The 21,581-nt window shown below is 37.4% G+C and overlaps 1 protein-coding gene across 1 annotated transcript; it reads right to left on the reverse strand.

Moving 5' to 3' along the window:
• Window positions 1–1,567: 1,567 nt before the first annotated feature.
• Window positions 1,568–15,759, reverse strand: Serpinb10 (serpin family B member 10). The gene is made up of 6 exons (XM_051147203.1): window positions 15,563–15,759; window positions 11,825–11,962; window positions 9,900–10,017; window positions 6,829–6,971; window positions 5,387–5,542; window positions 1,568–2,371 (listed from the first exon to the last, which is right to left on the reverse strand). The coding sequence occupies exons 1-6, from the start codon at window positions 15,728–15,730 to the stop codon at window positions 1,967–1,969; spliced, it is 1,128 nt and encodes a 375-aa protein (XP_051003160.1). The 5' UTR covers window positions 15,731–15,759; the 3' UTR covers window positions 1,568–1,966.
• Window positions 15,760–21,581: the final 5,822 nt, after the last annotated feature.

The following is a 21,581-nucleotide window of genomic DNA, read 5'->3' on the forward strand; positions in this document are numbered from 1 at the left end:
TCTTTTACATCCTATTTCCTTGATTCTATCTCTGAAGATGCTTTTGTTCTCTCTGATTTGAAGATCTTAACAATAGCTTCTTTAACTGGGGGTGAATATTTACTATGCAGGACTGGTTATTCAGAAAAATGTCAAGACTAACCTATTAGAATCAGCAAAATTAATGTGCCTATGACTTTTGAAATGTTAGCAGGAGAAAGCATGAATAGTGATACTCAACAATAGATTACGCATCCTCCTGAGGTTTATGGACAAGTAAATGCTTTGGCATAAGTTACTGGGTTCTGGAAGAAGAGAGAGGAACTTTATAAAATTAGACAGGGGCCTGATGAACCATATCAACATTTTATTTCTTGTCTTTTGCAGGCAGACGGACACCTGGTGGTTGATGGAGATTACTTATTGTCAAACAACTGAAATATGAGAATGCTGTTTCTGTATACCAGAGGGACATCTATCCCTTTCAAAAATAAATGAACTATTAATGATTATATCCATTGCCTCTGTCCTAATATTGGGGATTCCTATACCAAAAGGTTATCTCTGCCTGTGGCCTGCTAAGGGAAAACAGCACTTCAACTATGTAAAAAAGTTGCTGTTACCATGTTAGGGAAAGCTGAAAAGTTCCTTTTATTCTACATTTATAATTGTGTGGATTATATACTGCATTCTGCTGAAGATAATAGAGTGCTGGTAGATCTGTTTGCTGAAATACAAATTGGGTTAACCCATTATGGATTTCTTATAGCTCCTGAGAAAATTTAACATACCATTCCAATTTTGTATTTAGGAAACTTGATAAAGTCTTTTGCAATCATTTCTCAAAGATTGGAAATTAGGAAGGACATCTTAAAATTAAATGATTTCAAAAACTTCTAGGGCTCATAAATTGGATTATACTCCATGTCGAAAACTCCCACACTCCAACTGCCACATGTATGTGATATCTTTCAGGTGTATCCTGATCCTTCATCTCCTAGAGAATGAACTGAGCCTGCATGTTTAGCATCACAACAGGTAGAAAATGCACATAGAATTGCTCAGCTTCCATGTATCTCATATCATATGCCGTTTCCGCATTGCTAGTTATCCATTCTTCCAGCAACTCCATAGGATTGCTCTGGTATGAATAACCAATAGAACGCATATATCTCTCTATCAGTCAAAAAAAAAAGTTATCACTCCATACTAGCTTATGGTTGCTGAACTGGTGATTCTACGAAGTTCTCACACAAAACAATTGTTCAGCCAAGACCTAATAAAATTTTGTATTCTTTATTCTAAAAAACAGTGGGAGTTTTTGTTGAATACTTCAGATGACTCAGCAATAGTTTTTTCCTATGCATCCCATTCAAATTGATAAAAAATTCCTTCCAATAAAAATTTATTTTGCATCAATACATGCTCTTTTATTTTCTAAAAGTATATCAATCTTCACCTGATATCTTTTCCTCAAGCAGTATTTACAGATACCATAGAAGATGGTAGAGTGCTCTGCTTTCTAGAGATCCTCACAGATATTTACTTACCTAAGTGTTTCCGTGCAACATATGGAATTATCCATGAATCACATTGCTTTATAACACTACTCTCAACCTCAAAACTTATATTCTGTTCACAATGAATGCTCTTTGTAGTGCAGCATCTAGAAACAGTACAGGTCATCTCATAATGTCCTCAGTTTGGGAACTTAAAGCACATTTATGTCATTGTGGACACCTGTTCATTGTTCATTTTTACTGTTTCTCTATCAGGCATAACAGCTAAAGATGTTCTCACCTTTTTACACAGACATAACAGGATCACCAGAAAACATTCTGTAAGGTTAATTTATTAATATGCAAGCATCAAATGTATATAGACTATGGGGTAATTTTGTGATAACTTGTTTTTCATCTCACGACATAGATTTTTGTTTGTTTGCTTTGTACTATAAGATGTTTTCGTTAAGTGAGAGATGCAGAGTTTAGGGGGAGCAGAACCTTCCATAAAAGAGGAAACAATTGGTTTTGTTGTGCCTGATGAGAAAAAGGAATGGATGATCTACATTTAACTCAATGGAAGGTGCCTTCATTCGAAGACTGACTTCACTTCCAGTGCCAGCTGTCGCTTCCGTGCCTTCTTCATTTATTTCCAGAAAAGTCTTGTGGAAAACATTGGATAAAAATAGGTTTCTCCCTGAAGACATGTTTGAGAAATCAGCTTTGCTCCGGTTAAATGCATCAGTCATCCCCATACTGATCAGGGCTGACTTGAGGTCATAGCTCTCTTCCATCTTGAACTTGGGGAGGTAAAGCTGCACTTCGTATGTGTCCATCATGTCTGCACTCGTCCACTCATTCAGTTTCTCATAAGTGATGGCCTTTTCCAGCTGCAAGATTGTAATCCAGAAAGTCAGTAAGTCAGAAAGGAAAAAAGGCCATAGAAGAGGTGACTACCACAACACACACATGTAGAAGCCTGCTTGTTAAGTAATGTGAACTTTCTGTAGAAGATCTACAGAGTCTCTGTTTTGCAGATAAAAGCTCTCATGAAATAGAAAAAAAAAAACTAGACCTTATTTTGAAAGGGAGGTAATTTTACCACAATATGTAAAATGTTAACTGTACTAAAATATCCCAATATAAACAAGCATTTAGATTTTTTTTTTTACACAAAGCATATACTGTAGTGTAAGTTGTATGTTAGGACATTAATGAGTCTTTACTGTCAACTCGATTAGATTAGAAGCCACTAACAGATTAGTTAAGTATATCTCTGATTGTGTCCATGACAGCATTTCTATAGAGAATCAGATCGTGAGGACTCTAACATAATGTTAATCCATTGACAAATGGTACCAGAACTGTGGAAGGTGGTGACCAGCTGAACCATGGAAGTGTGTCCTTGATGGCTCTATCTTGGTATGGTCCCTTTTGTTACTGCTTCCTGCCCACCACGATGTGTACTACTCTTCCACAACCGCTTAGCCAGAATGGACTGAAATCAAAACCAAAATGAATCTTTTCTCCCATAAGAGGTTTCTGTTAGGAGTAAACCACAGTAACAATAAACTAACTAACACAGGGCATGAACTGCTTATCTTCTTAGCATGGAAAACAGTTCATTGAAAACAAAATCTTAGAAAAATAAAAAATGCCTATACTTTATAATCAAAGTAGTATTATCTATGCCAAGAAAAATTAAAAGGGGAACAAAGAAAAACTCCAAATCTTATGAGTACATTTTTATATTAGGCATAGGATTCTTTGACTCCTCTTTGTAATTTGAAAGTTCTAAATATAATGTATGAATGTGTGTATATGTATATTTGTATATGTATATAGATTTACCATTTTATTAATATGTTTGTTTCAAAGCTTACACTTTTGCTCATTTGAGCTCTCATTTGAGAGTTTTATAAAACCAAGCATTGGCTATAAGTGACATATATGTGAATGGCATATATTAATAATGTGACAGTATCTTTGTCTTAGGAGTCTGAATTCCTAAGAAGCAACTTGTTATGACTGTAATGGCTATCACTCAACACAGACTTGTTACTATCCTCCACAGTTTCCTACATTCTTAATGGCAATATAATAGTCTTTTCTGTATAGTAGCAGAGCCATGGAAACCTACAAACATTAAGAGCTGGGTACACATGAAAAAGTCAAAAATAGGCAGAAAACACAGGATATCTATTGCAAGAGAAGCAAATGCTCCATTTTGTTATGTATTTGCTCAGATGCATGGTCTGGTCAAGCATAAATGGATGAGTAGTCTAAATGGAGATCGTATGGGAAAGGTTTTTTCCTCCTGAAGACTGATTGCTTGATTAAAAAACAATTCCTTAAAAAGGTTGTGTAGCATACCATACATATAAATATATGTACTCATATATAAATACAACTGATTAAAAATGTTACTGAGAAGTCTGTGGAGACGCCTAACTGGTTATGAGTACCTGCTGCTCTTCCAGTGAACTCAAATTCTTATCCCAGCATCTTCACTGAGGCTTACTGTTATCTATATACTCCAGTTCCAGGACATTTAATGTGCTCTTCTAGTCACCACAAACACTATATACACATAATATGGAAATATACATGCAGGCAAACATCCACACACAAAAAATAATTTTAAAAAAAATTAAAGAGATTCATCTAGGGTTGGGATATAGTTCCATCCTAGAAATCCTGCTTAGCACACAAGAGCTGTGGCTTTGATCTGAGGCATGATACAAGAAGTTAATCCTCATTAAGAGTTTTGTGTCCATTAATTTGAAGGGGTCAGCACATGGCTTCCATGTAGTCCTGCCTTCTGGGAAAAACAAAGACTTGAACATGAAAGCCCTTTGTGCACGCTGTATGGCTTCAAAGTTCCCACAAGTCATTTCTTTGGTAGGTATACTCATGGTTTCCACAAGCAGTTGATATCCAGGGTACCCTTGCACCCCAACAACATTATTTAGGTACTTTTTCCAGAGCATTCTAGTTCACCCCTGCCAGAACTAGAGTTCCCCCAACTAGTTACAAACCACTCAGTCATGCTTAGCAAGAAAATATCAACTTTCCAAAAGTTATGTCAAGCTGTACATACTCAAGCTTACTAGCTTTCAGCTACTGACATGTCAAATGACACATTATGAGAAAATTGTCATCAATGTATGATGAAATGAGATAAAGACTTAAAATGATGTGGCTGTATTTATTTGGTCTAAGGTAATTGTACTTCATTTTGTGCCTTTGTCTTTCAAAGCAGAAGTATAAGTATAATAACTTGCTGGTTTGTTTAATATAATAAGAAGGTGCCTCACATTTGACCATGTCCCCTGGAGGGGGAGACCTGGTGGCACTCAGAGGAAGGACAGCAGGTTGCCAAGAAGAGACTTGATACCCTATGAGCATATACAGGGGGAGGTAATCCCCCTCAGGAACAGTCATGGGGGGGGAGAATAATGGGAAATGGGAGGGAGGGAAAAATGGGTGGATACAAAGGATGGGATAAACATTGAGATGTAACAAGAATAAATTAATAAAAATAATTTTTAAAAAAAGAAGGAAGCAATTCTCAATAAAAGTTAATCTTGAATTAGGTAGTTTCTACCAGCCTGAGAAGACCCAAGACAGCTCTATGTGTGATCACTATTTGCGATAACAACCTCTATATCCATGTACATGTGGCTGGAAATGTTTACAGTTATCTAATCTCTCTACAAAAATAGTTATATTAACTTTCTAGAATCTTGTAAAGTATGAACAATATTTGAAGACAAAGTAGCCAGGGCTCAAAGCATGTTAGTTAATTGCCACGTTGTGCAGAAATTTACAATTATGGAGGACAATTTGTCTAGCAGCTTTAGAGAGAAAGCATCCACAGACTCCGTTAGACAGCTGTTATCTACCTGTTCCAGGCCACCAATGTCTTCTGGCAGCAGCAGAAGCAGGCTGAGGTCACGGTTCTGATAATAGAGTTGAAGGCCTATAGTTTGCAGCTCCTCAATGTGGAAGACCTGAAGCTCCCTTTTCATGGACATCATTTGTACTGGTTTGCTTGTGGTCTGTAAAAATGCAAATAAAGTCACAGAAGAAGTTTTGCAACATTTTTCATGCTGTCACTATCAGTTTCCCTTCATCTTGGACGTAAGCAAAACTGGAAAACTCTACTAATAGTATCCATGATAGGAAACAAGTTAACTCTTATCTCTAACATCTACCAGGCAACCTGTTTATGCCACAATAGGTAGATTCTACCAAGAACTTAAAGGGAGCAATGTATGAAAAACACATAAGTGTGAATAACCCAGGAACTATGAGCCATTTTATATGAAATACTTAAGAATCACGAAAAAGTATATTTAGTATCATAAACCTGAAGTACATTAAAAAAAAAGCAAGCAACAGTTTTGAAAAATATTATCAGAGAATGGGCTTCTATTAAAACATGTACAGAAATACCTGCCCAAATTTCATGCCATGTGCTTCTAAATACTTTTATTAAGCTACCTCCCATCCATGGGATTAGGGCAGGCATCCCATACCTGACCCACTATGGGAGGTAGTTTAGGGGATTGATATCTACTGTGCCCCAGGTTAACTAAGGCTATTCAAAATATAACAAGTGTCTGTGTCTGTAATTGATTGATAACCAGACATACTAATAATACTAGGAATACAGAATTTAACAACAACACCCATATAGTGAATAATGTTGCTTCCTGATTGACTTTCTGCATTAATGTTCTACTGGAACAGATGACCATGGACTAGAATTCTGAAATCATGAGCTACCATCTTTCCTTCTTTCAAGTTGTTTCTCTAAGGTATTTTGTGATGATGATGGCAAGTTGACAGCCATTGGAAACTCTCCTATTTTTCTCTAACTCTGTGCCAACTCGCACCCCCAACAAACATGCACAGAAACATTGTTAAAATGAGATTAATAGAACCAATAAAACTTATAATAGGATCATTTCTGTTTCAGGATGATTAACTTGCACATACCTCCACTCCCTTAGCTACCTGTAGTTCTCAAGTGGGAAATGAGTATAAAGCCTACCTTACTGAGCTCCTACATGCCTAGCAACCCAAAATGATAAATTATACAAATAATTTCCATTTAGAGAAAAAACCAGAAATGGGACGTTTTAGGTAGATGAGAACAAAGAGCTTCCTGTCCAGCTTTCCGCTCCCTGATTAGAGCCAGGGCACAAGAAGATATCATTAGAAAGCAGAATAGTTTTAATATAATATATTTTTAATAATAGAAAAGATTTAATATAGAATCTGTTTTTGCAAAATAATGTGAAGATTCTAAGTGTCCAAGTGTCTTTTAGCCAACTCGTACCTTGTTTATTCTGAAAGGCCTTTCAGTGGTGTTTTGCACTGAGAACTGATGCTCCCAGGTCCCTTTAAAATAAAGGGCATTCACCAGAACCATCTTAGTCATGTAGTCTATTGAGTCATCTGGGAGGAGGTTTGGAATTTTACCTACAAAAGAAGGACACATTTCAAAATGGCTAACCAGATTTTTATTTTTCCGCAATTAAGTTTTCATTTAAAATTCTGTTTTCAGATATTCCAGAAACAGAACAATTTTAGATTTATCAGTATAATTTTTTCCAATATCTATGAAGAAAAAGAGAAGTGCCAGAAAAATACCCTAATTTCTTTACTAATCATCATTTTACAGCCACACAAGCAAATACATAGGAGTGTTCATAGACTTGGAGGACTTCTGTCACTTAGAATTTTTTTCCAGAAACACTGGTACATGAATCAAGGTAGGAAAATGAAATGTGTTAGTCACATAGTAGGGAGACACAAAGTTTTTATTTACAGATAATATGGGAAACAAAATGAAAAGTTCTTTAAATGTTGAAATACACTACTTCTCCCACAATATATTTTTCTCCTAGCAATAGATAATAGGATTGGTAGAGTTGCATCTTGGTGCTATGTCATATTTATAAAAATGGTGATGATAAATATTGGCTTAGTTAGTGTGGAGAACCCAACACAAAGTTTAAGTGGGATCCAAATTCATAATCTTCTTGACTCAGTCTCCAGTGGGAAGAGACTACAAGTATGTGCCACTAAGACCAGCTTACAAAAATATTATCAAACCATAGAAACAGATTTCTGCCAAGGAATCAAAACATAAAGTTATCTCAATAAAATGTTCTTAATAGGTAGGATTCAACACACCAGTAGTTCTAATAAAATCACACACACACACGCACGCGCATGCACGCACTCACACACACACACACACACACACACACACACACACACACACACACACACACACACACACACACACACACCCCAGATATCAAAGCAGTCTTTCAAGCTTCACTTAGTTGTAATTTCTTTGTATTTTTTATTATGAACAACCCTATCTTTATTCATTGCTTATTGATGACCAGGACTTTGTGTAGGGGGATTGCCTTTTGTTGTGCAGAATGTCCTCAAATTTCCAATTTGAGTTTATCTCATTGTTCCTCAAAATAATATAAAGGATATCCAAGCTACAATCAACAGAGCCAAAAATGCCAAGTAACAAGGACAGTCCAAGGGAAGATGCATGGATCCCACTCAGAAGGGGAAATAAAATACACATATGAAGCAGAAAAGGAGAAGGAACTTGATGGGAGAGGAATGGGAGAAGAATAAGGGTGAGAATCAGGAGTGGAGATGGGAAAGGCTGAGAGAGAGCATGAAAACCAGTGGGACATTTCTGAAACCTGGAACTGGGCGTAGGCAAGGCTTCTAGGGGTTTAATGGGATGACCTTTGCTGAGGATTCTACCAGCAGAGGATATTGAGCTTGAAGTGGCCAAGAGGGACTTCCAGTGGAGAGATGGGGACATGAAAAGACCCACACAGCCTTAATCCAAAATATGTCTTGCCTCCAAGTAGTACAGGGATAAAGAAGAAGCAGAGATTGAATGAATGGCAAACCAATGACTGGCCGAACTTGAGACCCACCCCATGGGAAAGAACCAACCCCTGACACTATTAATGATACTCAGCTCGGCTTTCAGGCACAAGCCTAGCACAGCTGTCTTCTGAGAGGCTCCATCTAGCAGCTTATGGAAGCAAATGTAGAGACCCACAGTCAAATCATAAGCACCAGTCAGAGCATCTTGTGGATGACTGGGGAGAAGTATTAAGGGAGGTGGAAGGTCCAAGGACACTACAAGAAAACCTATAGATTCAAATACCCTGGGCCCATAGGAGCTCACAGAGATGGAAAAACCAACCAAAGAGCACGCATGGGCTGGACCTAGGCCTCCTACACATACATAGCAGGTGTAAAGTTTTTTCTTCATATGGATCCCCTAACATTTAGAGCAGGAGCTGTCTCTATCTCTGTTGCTTGTTTTTGTATCATTTTCTTGTAGCTACACTGCCTTTGTAGCCTCAGAAAGATAGAAAGAATGAGCCTAGTCATGGTATAATTTGATATTTCTGGAGGGTGTTGGTACCCATGGGGGGCTTCCCCTTCTCTAAGGATAAGGAGATGAGGGAATTGGGGAGAGGCATGAGGGTGGGAGAGAAGTGAGCAGAGGGAAGGTCTATGATCAGTCTGTGAATTAAAAAAGAATATTTATTTTTGTGATGAAATCATAGTATGTCTAATTTTCCATCCCTCCAAACTGTTTACATTCTAACCCCCAGGATATTATATGTGTTTATTTAGAAAGAGAATTTCTGTAAATTTAATCAAGTTAATATCATATCATACTGAGATAGAGTAAGCCACAGGCTGGTGCTTCGTGCCTTCATAGGAAAAGGGAAGTTTAGACACAGACATTTAAAAACACAGTACAAATACACAGGAACACAAATGGACCCAAAGAAGTTTAGTGGCAGCAGAAACAAAGATTAGAATGATATATCTTCACTCCGAGGTGTGACTGGACTGGCAGTGACCACATCAGTCCACAGCACACACAGCTTCCTTCCCTGGAGACAGATGGATTTTGACATTTGGCCTCCAGAACTGTAGCAGAATATTTTCTACCCCAAACTTTAACAAATGATTTTAATTTCAAGACGTTTATGATCATGTACCAGTAACATAGCACTGTATTTTTGTTATTAATTAATAACTATTTTTCTTTAAAATCACAAATGTCATTCGTATTTTCTATTTTACTTTTCTCCCTTTTATCCTAGACTCCCTTTTGGAATCAGTAAGCTACAATTTTTTTTCTTGTTTACTTGGGAAAGTGGAGGTTTTATTTCTGCATTTTATATAAGACTTACTGGGAAGACTATCAATCTGAAAGTTTCAGGTATTCATAGAAAAGGGAGTTATGAATATTTAGTGTGTGTCTCACACATAGTCCTACATGGCACAATTCCATACAAGTAAGATGAAGCTTGGAGCAAGCCCTTGGCCACAGCTTACCCCCAGTCTGTCTTCCCACCCAGGAGTTGATCTCCATCCTCATCTGGCCAGAGGCTTCCACAAAGTTAACAGACTGTGGTTCTGCACCAAAGTATGTTTTCATGTCCTCCAAATATTTCTGAAAGATATAGATAAATTCAAAAGTAATAAATCAACCTTGTATACATTATTTAAAACAAAAATCAGTTGAAGAGAGCAGCTGCAGGCTCTCACTCCACCCCTCTCATCTCTATTTCTTCATCCCCAGGATTTCCAAAAATGTAAATGTAATCCTGCCTACTCAGGGTTCTGGTGCATTGGCACCCCTTCTTGATTATGTTTAGATTTTATATCTTATATATATATTATGGTTGCAGTATTTACTCTGTTCTATTCCTCCCCCAAAGCCTTCCCATATACCTCTTCTTGATTCTTCCAAATTCAAGGCTTCTGTTTTTATAACTTGTTACATACGTGTAAGAATATGTATAGAGACATATATTCCTGAATATGTAAATACAGCCTGTTTAATCTACATAATGTTACTCAAATGTATGTCTTGTTTTACTCAGGTTTGCAACTATGAGTAGAATGGAAAGAGAAGACTATAAATCACAGAAGTTACCCAGTGGCCAAATGGTATGTGGAGATGGGCTTTGCTTTGTGAGGGAGGCATGGGGTATGCAAGTTGACTGCTGTGGCTTCTAACACACCAGGAACTTAGAGAAGCCTGAAGAAAACTATATTCTGCCAGGAAATGATAGCTGGAGCGAGGTCAAAGGCCTCTCCAGTGGTTTGGAGGGAGAGAGCAAGGCATCCACCTCTGGAGTTTTGGTGTTCCATCCCATGGCACTCATCACAGCTGGCTGTACCTAAGGTTCAACCACTGCAGCACCTGCCATGGATCCTGGCTTGTTTTCCCTAAAAGCTATAGTTTTGCTTTCTTTAGATTGCTTCCTTCTTGAATGACTTGTAAGAAGTAAAGAGTGGCTACTTAATCCTGTTCCTGAGAAATAGCTTAAAGGTTGTAAGGAACACAATGGAATTTATAATCCAGAAAAAAGAAAACATAAATATGTTAATTCACCTGTGCTCTTATGAAAAGATGTGCAAATGTCTGTATCCCTTTTGTTTTGAGCCCAGTGTTACTGAGCTCAAATCTTTCTTGGTTATAAGTCAAGCAGGAGTCCAAACACCTACCAGTTCTGAGAGTGTGTTTTAGGCTATACCTAGATAGTTTTGTGGATTCAGGATTAACAAAGCCCAAGGCTCTGAGTTCTTCTAACTCACTCATGTGGGCAGCCATAGCATGCTGGAAACCATTTCACACCTGTCCAATCTCTCCCTTGCTCTTTGCTCCTTACCTGTTTGAGTCTACTACTCTTTTTGAACTTTTCAAATGGTGTGATGCAAAAGTTTAGAAAAGAAAAATATTGCCTTGTCTCTGAGGAGATATTGTGTCTTAATAAGACAGGGTCACCAATGTTTCCATTGGTAGGATTTTGACCATTAGCAAAGGAAGGAGCTTGGCATCATTTCATGTTTCATATTGGCAAAAATCTCTAAAATTTTCATGGGGGAACTTTCCTCCACTCTCATCTCAAAATCAGCTTGCTCCCAAGGACAGCCTCTAGCAACAGTCCTGTGATAGACATCATCTTTGGCTCTTTCAGATCTACCCTATTTTTATGTGACTTTGAGTTTTCTTGCAAAACAGGTTAGCTTGAGGGGCCCATGTGTATGTGTGTTCATGAGCCATTCCAGTGTCAGACCCATTACTAATTTTCTTCAGAACTTGGCATTCACAGACTGTTGGAAAAAGTTTGCTTTCCAGGGAACACTGTCCACATTACAATTTCCCTGGAGGCCCCAGAGAAATGTGTATTTTATTGCTTGTTCTTCTCTGCCTCTTTTTCCCTTAATCAGCAAAAGATAGTTACACTCACATTATGAAATGGATATGTTTTCTCTCCATATATCTGGTTAACTGTTTTGAGTATATAGGAACTTCCAGGCTTGAGGATTTCTGCAGCAAGGGTCTGGAAATTGGAGCCTATTTCTTCAACCTTGCTTAAGTTAAGTTCCTTTAAAAGAATGGAGATTGGAGAAAAATGTTAAAAAGACAAGTGATATATGACCAACCTACAGTTAAATGAAAGTATTTTGTGTATTGTAGGCAGAAGATGGAATTTATTTAAAATAGATAAAAATATTTTCTTCAATGGAATTAACGTAAGATTTTAATGAAAGAACCTTTCATTCATAGTTTACAAGGGCAGGCTAGAACGACTTAGAAAGTAAAACAAAACCTTGAAAGGGATAAAATGGGAGATAATACAAGAAGGAAACCCAATTCTTACAAAGCATAGACACTCTGAAGTATGAAAAATACTCTGACATATTCAATGTTTGCAACAAATGTTGTAAAAAATGGATTGCTTAAACTGACCACAACCCTCTTCCCAACTGACAAATGAATACCAAATGTGTAAACATCATTTTTATTTTCTTTTCACTCTCAGGACCAGATTTGAAGCCTTGGCCTTTGCTAAATTAAAATATCTGTAATTTCAATAAAAAAACAAATAAATACATATTACAGAGAGTGTCCATATGAAATCAAATACGAATCAGTAATATTTATGACCATAGAACACATAAATATCTATCCAAAATGGTTCTGATTGAGCTCATATAATGCCAGTAGAGTGACTCAAAAATTCTTTAAGTGAAACTTTTTAAACCCCTTTTTAAGTTGCTCATGGCTTTATTGTCATATACTTCAGAATATTTATGGCAGTGCTGAAAATATCCTAAAGTAAAATTCTCTAGTTTTTCATATTTTGCTCAATGATATTTTGAAAAGAGAGCTGTGTCAAAAATACAAAATCCACTAAGTTTAACCCCTGCATGCAGAGAGAAAAATGTGCTCTATACAATGGGCTACTACTCAGTGAGTAAAGGGAGAAAACCCTGGGGTTTGGTGGCAAAGAGGATAGGGCTAGCATCCCATATATGGACACTTACACAATTAATTTCATAGAAATTTAAAAGTTCTATGATATGTGATGTGTAATATTTTGCCTGTAATTCATATAATAAGATTCTGGATCCTAATTCCCATAATCTTTATAATTTCCCAAGTAGTTAGAATAACTTTAGGGCGGGCACAAAATAGAACAATATTTATGCATTGTGCATTAACTTTCTCTTGGCCTGTTTTTTTATCTGCTTGTTTTAAGCCCATGATCACAGAAACTAAAAATAAAACCTTCTTCTATTCTTTTGTCTTTAACAATGCCATCAAGACACCCTCTGAACTTTCTTCTTTGCTAGAAGTCCCTAGAAAAGAACCACTTGCTCCACATCTAGAGGAAGAATACTGCATAAAGTGACGAAGAAAAATTGGGATAGCTAGTAATGCAGAATTTCCTCAGTGTTGCTCTGTCAGCATCAGGTCACACACTCTTGCCCAGTTATCTTGCTATATGATCTCCATCTTTCAAAAACACAGTGGGATCTCCCTAAAACACCAGATGGCATGGTTCACACAGTTGGTGACTATCCAGAAATTCCTATAGGTTGTGGCCTATGTCATGGAAGCTGTAAGCCTCTGTACTCCAAACATTACCTTATCCATTTCTCCTTCTACATCCTTTTTACTATTCTTTATGGTGATCCAATAAATAATCATTTCACAAACTTCTGTGAGCCACACTAGTAAATTTATGGGAACTTGGGTTTATAGCTGTTTGGTCAGAAGCCCAGGTAAAAATAGCCTGGAGCTCTGACTGTACCTGAAATAAAGAAGAAATATCTTGGGGACCCAGGCTTCAGCTATGGGATCTGATATTTGTGGGTACAAAGTAGCAGAGTTTAGTGAATTTGAGTGTGTACTGTGTAAAAGACCTCTATACATCTAATGTGAGAAGTAATGCATGCTGTAAAACCTATATTAGAAGAAAATAAGTTTAAGTTTGTTTTATCTCAATATCCTCAAATGAAACAGGGAGAGATGGAGGGAGGTTGGTTAGCTGGTACAAAAATATAGCCAGACAGCAACAATAGGGTTGAGTAGTCTGTTCAAAGCAAGGTGCAGGTAATTCACAGCAGTCTATTATATATTGTAAAAACAATCAGAGAACAGGGATTCAGAGATCCCTAAAACAGAAATGCAAATATTTGAGAAGAGAAACATTTGATCATTATATACTGTATATATGTTTTATCACATTGTACCCTGTAATGAGTATAAAAATTAAACTGAAAAAAAAAAATGAAAAGTCACAGTGTTCAATTGATACCAGCATCTAGATAATTTAATCAAAACTGCCTTTGCCTCAATTGTCTGGAAAACTCAGAGATTTTAATTTTTTCTAACTGATTTCTTTATTTCTCATAATAAATGACAAGTAGACACAAAGAGGCATAACCTTCCTGTTCATGCCGACTTTTCACTTGGAAGCCAGCAGGAAGAATGTGGTTCTTCTGTTTCCGCTAAAGTGGGGCACAGTGTAACATCCTGTGCCCAGATTGCAACAGCAGTAAGAACATCCTACCACAAAATGTACTGACTCAAAATAACAGAGTAAAGGCCACCTGTCCTAAAATAATTAGGTACATAACAAGTTCATTAGACTCACAGCAGCTGAAGTCATTAATAGTTACAGCATGGACAAGCATTGCCCACAGATAAATTCATACAAAGTGGACTCAAAATAGAAAACAACTAAGAACAAATCTATGAGTAGGCCTTATAAACCAGTTAAAAAACATTATTCAGTTGTATTCACATACCTGATTATACATGTACACAAGAATGGCTGTTTGGTTATCTCTTTGTGTGTATGTGTTTTCATGTATATATGTGTGCATGTGTATTTGTGTCTGTGTACAATGCACATTGAGTGTGTTTATAACAACTCAAACAAATACTTTTATACAATGTTTTCACATATTAATACTATCTCTGAGCTCTTTAGATTGAAACACGCACCTGGGATCTAAATAAAGATGTGATCAAATAAAATATGAAAACAGAATTCTTTTGGTGTTTTGGTCATTTTGTTCAAAATAGGGTATTGATTTGTATTTTTGGCATAGCATAAAATTCACTATGCTCTGCAGGCTGGTCTAGAACTCATGGCTCAACCCCTCAAATGCTGGGATTACAGGAGTGAGCCACCGCACACAGCTAGGCTTTTTTAATTTTCACTATCAGCAGGATGTTGACTAGTTCTACTATTTAAAGTTTGACTATTAGTTTTAAAAACAGGTTTCTCATAAAATAAAATGGTGTTTGGTGCTAAACAAAATGTATGATCTATGTATTTAGGTGTTTTTCTGAAGGATACAGGTTCTTAAAGATTTCCCAAAGAAGAAGTCTCTTGGTGTTCTTCAGACAGGATGTGACCATGGAGTTCTGGCTAGCCTGGAACTTGCTATTTAAAGCAGGCTTTCCTTGAACTCAACAGAGATCTGCCTGCTGGGATTAAAGTCCTGAGCCACAACAATTGTCCCTAAACAACTTAAAATAGATTTCTCTCCCTAGATGTTTTTTTTTATGATGCAGTATTTTGTAAGCATTCTGGGAGATATTATTGTAAAATGTGGGCTACAAATAAAAAGCCAAAAACTCTATTCACCTTTCATACACTAGAGGATGAATGGCTTTTCCCACTCACCTGAGACATCTGTGCTGCAGTGGTACCTTTGGTACCCAAATACACCATACCCAAGGAAGTAAAGATTCCCCAAGGTGAAAAGAAGATATTTCTACCATCAACAGATTCAGCTAGCTTTTTGCTAAACTCCAGAGCAAACTGGTTGATGGACGTTACTAGAGAGGCCATTGTAAGAACCTATAAAAAGTGTAAGACAGAGAACATATAAATGTTAAATCTTTTCCATTTAATTTACTTCTCTAAAACCATTTGTCCAAATAAAGACTCAGCTATATGTACAACTATTCATAAGAACTGAGTTGATTTTAACAAAATTCTAATCCATCCACACCTGTGTGGCTCTCCCTTGATCTTTGGGTCACTGGCCACCAGTCCTCAGGAGCAACGGGGCAGAAGCAACAAACTGAGGGTTCAGATGGCCAAAAGGTATGACAGAATGACATTCAGTAACCACCTCAGGGACATAGCCCACCTTTATTCAGGGTGAATAAAGGCTATATAGTCCTTTGGGAGTGGGTGGCAGACTCCCAGGATAGGTATACATAATTCCTTAGAGCTAGGAATTCCAAGGACGTTTTATTTGCATTTGACAGCAGGGTCCAATTCTAAGAATGGAACACAGTACCTAATTATCCTATAGGTGTAGGGAGGGAGAGGAGTGGAAGGGAACTTTGCCAAAGGTCATGTACCAGCTATGTTTAGAAGTGTCTATGCCTAAAGACTCTCCAGATGAGGTCAAGCAGAGACTAGGAAGCCCAGCTGGGGAGAGGGAGGCCTCTGTCTAGTGCTGATCTCAGAAAGGCTATCCAGGCCTGGAGGACTTCAACTTCAAACATCAGGGTCCTCCAAAACTGCGATTGTCTTATATATTCTAACACTAAAAAACAAAGAATGTAAGAGGCTTACTTCAAAGGTTTATGTTTCTATGACACAGAGAATAGCTAGATTCTGACTAGTTAACAGATGAGTACCATGACATAGCTTTTCCATTTCCTGTCCTTTGCTACTTTTATGCCTCTGTGAAGCCTTCCTAAGCTCCTTGAGAATACTATTTTCTTTATATATTTCTTTGCATACTTAACAGCATATTGTTAGGCATTTTACCACAAATAGTTTTTATATGTACTTTTCTATTACTTATGTATAGTTTATACTGTTTGGGATACATTGTGTATTATTTACTTTAACTTGATATTATGAACTATGCTCAAAATTATTAGCCAGAAATTGGGAGTAGTGTCCCCTTTTTCTTATTCACTTTTCTTTAATAAGAGAATTAAAAATTTTCCATTTTGTTATGTTACATTCATCTTCTGAATTTTACCTTTAATTGCCATGGTATTTTAATTTAAAATGCCTTTTAGAACTGAGTATCTATATATCTATATTTAAACTTACTACCAGTCTATAGGCAAATAGTTTTCAAATTGATTAAATAGCTGACACTGAATGCCTAAGCCTGGGACCTTTTATGGGTACTTGAGCTGTGAGGACTTGAGTCTTGTACCAACATCATATTTCTACTAAGAAATCTACAACAAAGGCTTTGTTCTCTTTCTGTGGTCAAAAACTGGAATCCAGGACAGGCAAGTGTAGATTTTGGTTACATCATTACTTGATTTGTACTGTGATTCTCTTTAAATTCCTCCCACCCATAAAGTCACACTGATCAAACAACTTCCCAGACTCTGGGTCACACCCAAGGCATGGTTTCTATCCACCGTGAAACCTCCTAAGGAGCCCAGGTGAACACTCTTTGAAGAAATAAAAATTCTTCCTGTGTTGTGGTTACCCTACATTCTTCCAGAGCCTTAGAAACATGCCAGTAGCCTTGCCCCACTTAATTCCATCTTATAAATAACTCCACTTCCTTTAAGATCATATTCTTTCAGGTCACATTTTTATTACATAATTTATAGTTTTAAAACTCACGAAGTATGTTCACAAGAGAAATGTTTGGTTCTGTGGCCAACCTGCAAGGGAAAGAGCAAGTAACATTTCTGGACCCAAACCTTTTATATCTCAATCTGAAGATTATTCTTAATATGGAACTTATTCATGCACAGAAAGCTCTTTAAAATCACACTTTTCTCTAACAAAAGAGATATACACATGTGAAAAGTTACTATCCGCTTATCTTCAGTCTATTAACATCAGCAGTAATATATGAAGTATGGCCTCAGACATACAAACAAGAAGCTTTTCTGAAAATTTCCATTAAAAAACTGTTAAGGCTATATTAAGATACCATCTAACCCAACAGCTAGAAATAATTCCTGAAAGGTATAGAATTCTAAATGAGATTTTGTTGGAAATAACTTAGATATAACTATTGAACAATCAGAAGCTTACTGTGTCATAGTCTCTTTCTCTCTGTGTCTGTGTCTCTATCTGTCTCTCTTTGTTTCTCTTCTTCCTCTCCCCCAGCCATGTGTGTGTGTGTGTGTGTGTGTGTGTGTGTGTGTGTGTGTGTGTGTGTGTGTGCATGCGCATGTGTGCACACAGATGCATGTGTGGATGAACATACACATCCAGCCCTAGTAGAATCTTCATGCTGTTTCTCAGGAGATATCCACCATGCATTTTGAGATGAGGAATGTCACTGGCCTGAGATTTACTAAGTAAGGTAGGCTGGCTGACCTGCAAGCCACCAGGATCTACCTGTCACCACCTCCCTAGCACTGAAATTATAAATAGGAATTACCATGCCTGGCATGTCAAGTACTTTATTGATTTAACTCTCTTCCCATCCTCCTAATATATCATTTAAAAATTAATTGTTCTTTTGAAATTTTCAGAAGTTATAAACTGAATTTATAACATATATCATATTATCTATACACATTGAATAAAACAATAAGAAAGTAAGAAGAAGATCAAACAATCTAGTATTCCTGGAAGCAGAGGCAAGCATATCTCTGTGAGTTCAAGGCCAGCCTGGTTTATAAAGTGAGTCCAAAACAGCCAAAGCTACACAGAGAAGGCCTGTCTGGAAAAAAATGAAAAAAGTCATAAAATTTACTGTTATAAATAAACATGCCTTTAGCATAACATGTTGGTCATTACCTTAGACCCACCCTAGTCTAACAGTGTTATTTCCTCTAAGAAACTCAGGAACAGAGAAGTTAGATGAGCTGGCTAATGAGACATAGCTAATGGAACAGGGAAAATGCACCCCATTCTCTCCACTATGAATACACATGCTTTGGTCAGTATAGCTAATGATGTTTTGCTGGTAAGACTAGTAATGTGGGACCAACAGGGGCAAGAAAAGTTTAAAAGAAGGATAGGGAAGAAGTAGAATACATGACAAAGGGAATGTGCTTGTTCTTTGTCCCATGAAAGAATGCCCAAGATCTCTTGCTTGTCACCTCTGAGGACATTTCTAAATCTTACTTTATGAAGTTGTTCATAACAGAATATGACATCTTCATTTCTTCCCAGTGCTTCATTATTTCCCAGTACCCTTTTTGTGGGGGGAGTGTTACATTGGAGTGATTCTGAGGAGTAAAGTGTGCCCAGGAGTTCAGAGGTTCCACAGCAGAGAGAGAAGCTAGAGCATGGAATGCTGAGAAGGGGTTATGTAGGTGGCATGGCCAAACCACTGCTTCCACGGGTCAAAGGTCACACTGTCAAGCCACCCCATGGGAAGGGTTAGAACAGGTGGGATTTAGCTATTGCAAGAATGCTGCACTTCCCTTTGTTAAATTGACAGTTATAACTCAGTAGTTGGCAAATCCAGACGTGACTGGAGGACAGAAACCCACTCATGTTTCTCACAACTCCAAGTGAGCAGCTGAAGCTTCCTTGAGATTACATGTCCTTCTCTTATTCAATCAAAACTCAAGCAGGTTCAGTGTTAACTATCTGACTTGTGTAGAAAAACGTTAAGGGAGCAGAATCTCACCTATTACCCTGAGTTTCAAGTAGAGGTCTTAGTAATTTCCTAGGCAGTACAGTAAAGAAAACATAAACATTTTTAACCAAGGAAATATTTACAATACCTTACTTCCTTCTCCTGGAGCAGACTTGGCAAAGTGTTCCTTCAGTAAGAGACTGTGGTTGAAGAGTTAGGAAACTTTTAACTGAAGAAACTTTAAAGGAAAAAAACAATTGTAGGCCCTCCTTCTTCTAAGCCCCACCCTCAATGCACTTTCATGAGCCAGCACACTCTTCCTTTTTCAGGCCTATCTTGGTCAAAACGTCAAATAAGGTAGAGAGACAGACTGTTGAATTCTTGCCTGAATTATTAATTACCTGGATTTTCCATGTGGGCCTGCATGTAGAGACGTGAATTCTGACACACTGTAACTCATACATTCCAAGCTAAGTCCCTTGTATAGGTTGTATAGGTTGCCAACTGGCAGCAGTTAATACGATTTCCCCTGGTGTGTTTCTGTTAAAAAAGAGTGATTTCAAATGGAATAATAATGGGCCATAAAACAGAAAACACTATCACTGAATCATTTGTTGCTGATTGGTAAAGGTTTCTCTTAAAGTGTTCCATGAGAAACGCACAGGCTTGGTTCTTCTTTGCAATACTAGAGCAGAGCCTAGAGTGTGACTCGGATCTGGGTCAACTGGAACAAGGCTTCTGTTAATGTCTGGGATACCTTTGCTATGTCCAACATTGCTCATCATGATCTGCTTTTCTTGTTTTCCCCCACACTACCCTCCATATTGCCACTTTTCTTTATCACACAGGAAAAGTCAATAGAGTAGCAGGGTTGTTTTCAGGAGAATGATCAGGAGAGTGAAGAGAGCTATGGGAATAATAGAAGAAACAAAAAAGCCTGAGAAACTGAGAGGCCTTTCCATACACTGAATTCTGCTACACTTTTCAAATGTGCATACATTTCCTTGGTATATTGAAGACCAATACAGAGTCCCCTGTGGAAAGTCGCTATGGGTTGCACAAGTGAATAAAACTTGTGGTAAGAACATGATGTGGCTCCAGGGTCTGTAGAGAGCAGATACTCTTATCCACATCCAGCTCTATTCTTAGCTGAAAGCTTCCTGCAGAGGCTCCAGATAGACAGACCACTTGCCTTGACTGACAGCAGCAGGTCAACAGGGTAGCCAGGGCTGCATCACTGCCCAGCGAGTAGGTATGTTCTAGCTGTGTATGCTATTTATATTGCTATCTCGGTTCTAGACATCTAGTGAAATCTACATATAGAAACATACTTATAGTTTCTAGATTCATAAATTGCTAGATTCTGTTGAATGAACCAAGTAGTTTCATCTTTGGGAAAGTTGTGAGACAAAGTTGTTCTCTTTTTCCTCCTTAAACCTTCTTTATATTGCTTTCCTACTTAATTAAAATCCTTATTTTAAAATGTATAGTCAGCCTATCATGGTGGCACACACCTTTAATCCTAGCACTCAGGAGGCAGAGGCAAGGGAATCTCTAAGATCAAGGCAAGACTGGTCTGCAGAGTGAGTTCAGGACATCCAGGGCTATACAAAGAAACCCTGTCTCAAAAAAATCAAAAATTAAAATTAAAAAATAAAATAAAATGTACTGTCTATGTCAGTAGAATCATGCTGTAGTAAGCTATTTCCTATTAAGGCAAAAAAGAACAATTAGTGAAATACGGTGGTACAGATCTGTAATGCCAACTATTCGTGTGGCCAAAGCAGAAGGAACACAAGTTCAAGGCCAGCCTGGGCAACTTAATAAGTCTCTGTCTCAAAATACATATACTGGGTTGAAGGTAAGTGATAGAACACACTTTCATAATTTGTGTGTGGTAACAGGCTCAACAGCAAATATCACAAATAAATGAAGGGCAAAGGAAAATTAAGAGTGATGATGAGCACCAGAGAGAGAATATATTACTTTTACTGTGATAATTTTGTTTGTTTTTGTCTTTGCTGTTTAGTCTATACATACACATGACATTATGCACATGCGTCACTAATACAGTAGAGGAATATGAACAAAGTGAAGGACAAGTAGGAGTCTAAGGTACTGCCACTCCTCTTATGCACACAATATTCATGTTTAGGCAGTATA

The sequence above is a fragment of the Acomys russatus genome, chromosome 6 (genome assembly GCF_903995435.1).
Source record: "Acomys russatus chromosome 6, mAcoRus1.1, whole genome shotgun sequence".
Lineage (NCBI taxonomy): Eukaryota > Metazoa > Chordata > Mammalia > Rodentia > Muridae > Acomys > Acomys russatus.

What these genes read in the sequence shown, in the direction of transcription:
- Serpinb10 (XM_051147203.1), bottom strand. Translation starts at nt 15,730, where the DNA reads ATGGCCTCTCTAGTAACGTCCATCAACCAGTTTGCTCTGGAGTTTAGC. An exon ending in AAACATATCCATTTCATAAT is followed by an intron (nt 10,018 to 11,824) that starts GTGAGTGTAACT and finishes TATATCTTTCAG; the next exon opens with AAATATTTGGAGGACATGAA. An exon ending in GGTGGGAAGACAGACTGGGG is followed by an intron (nt 6,972 to 9,899) that starts GTAAGCTGTGGC and finishes CTTCTTTTGTAG; the next exon opens with GTAAAATTCCAAACCTCCTC.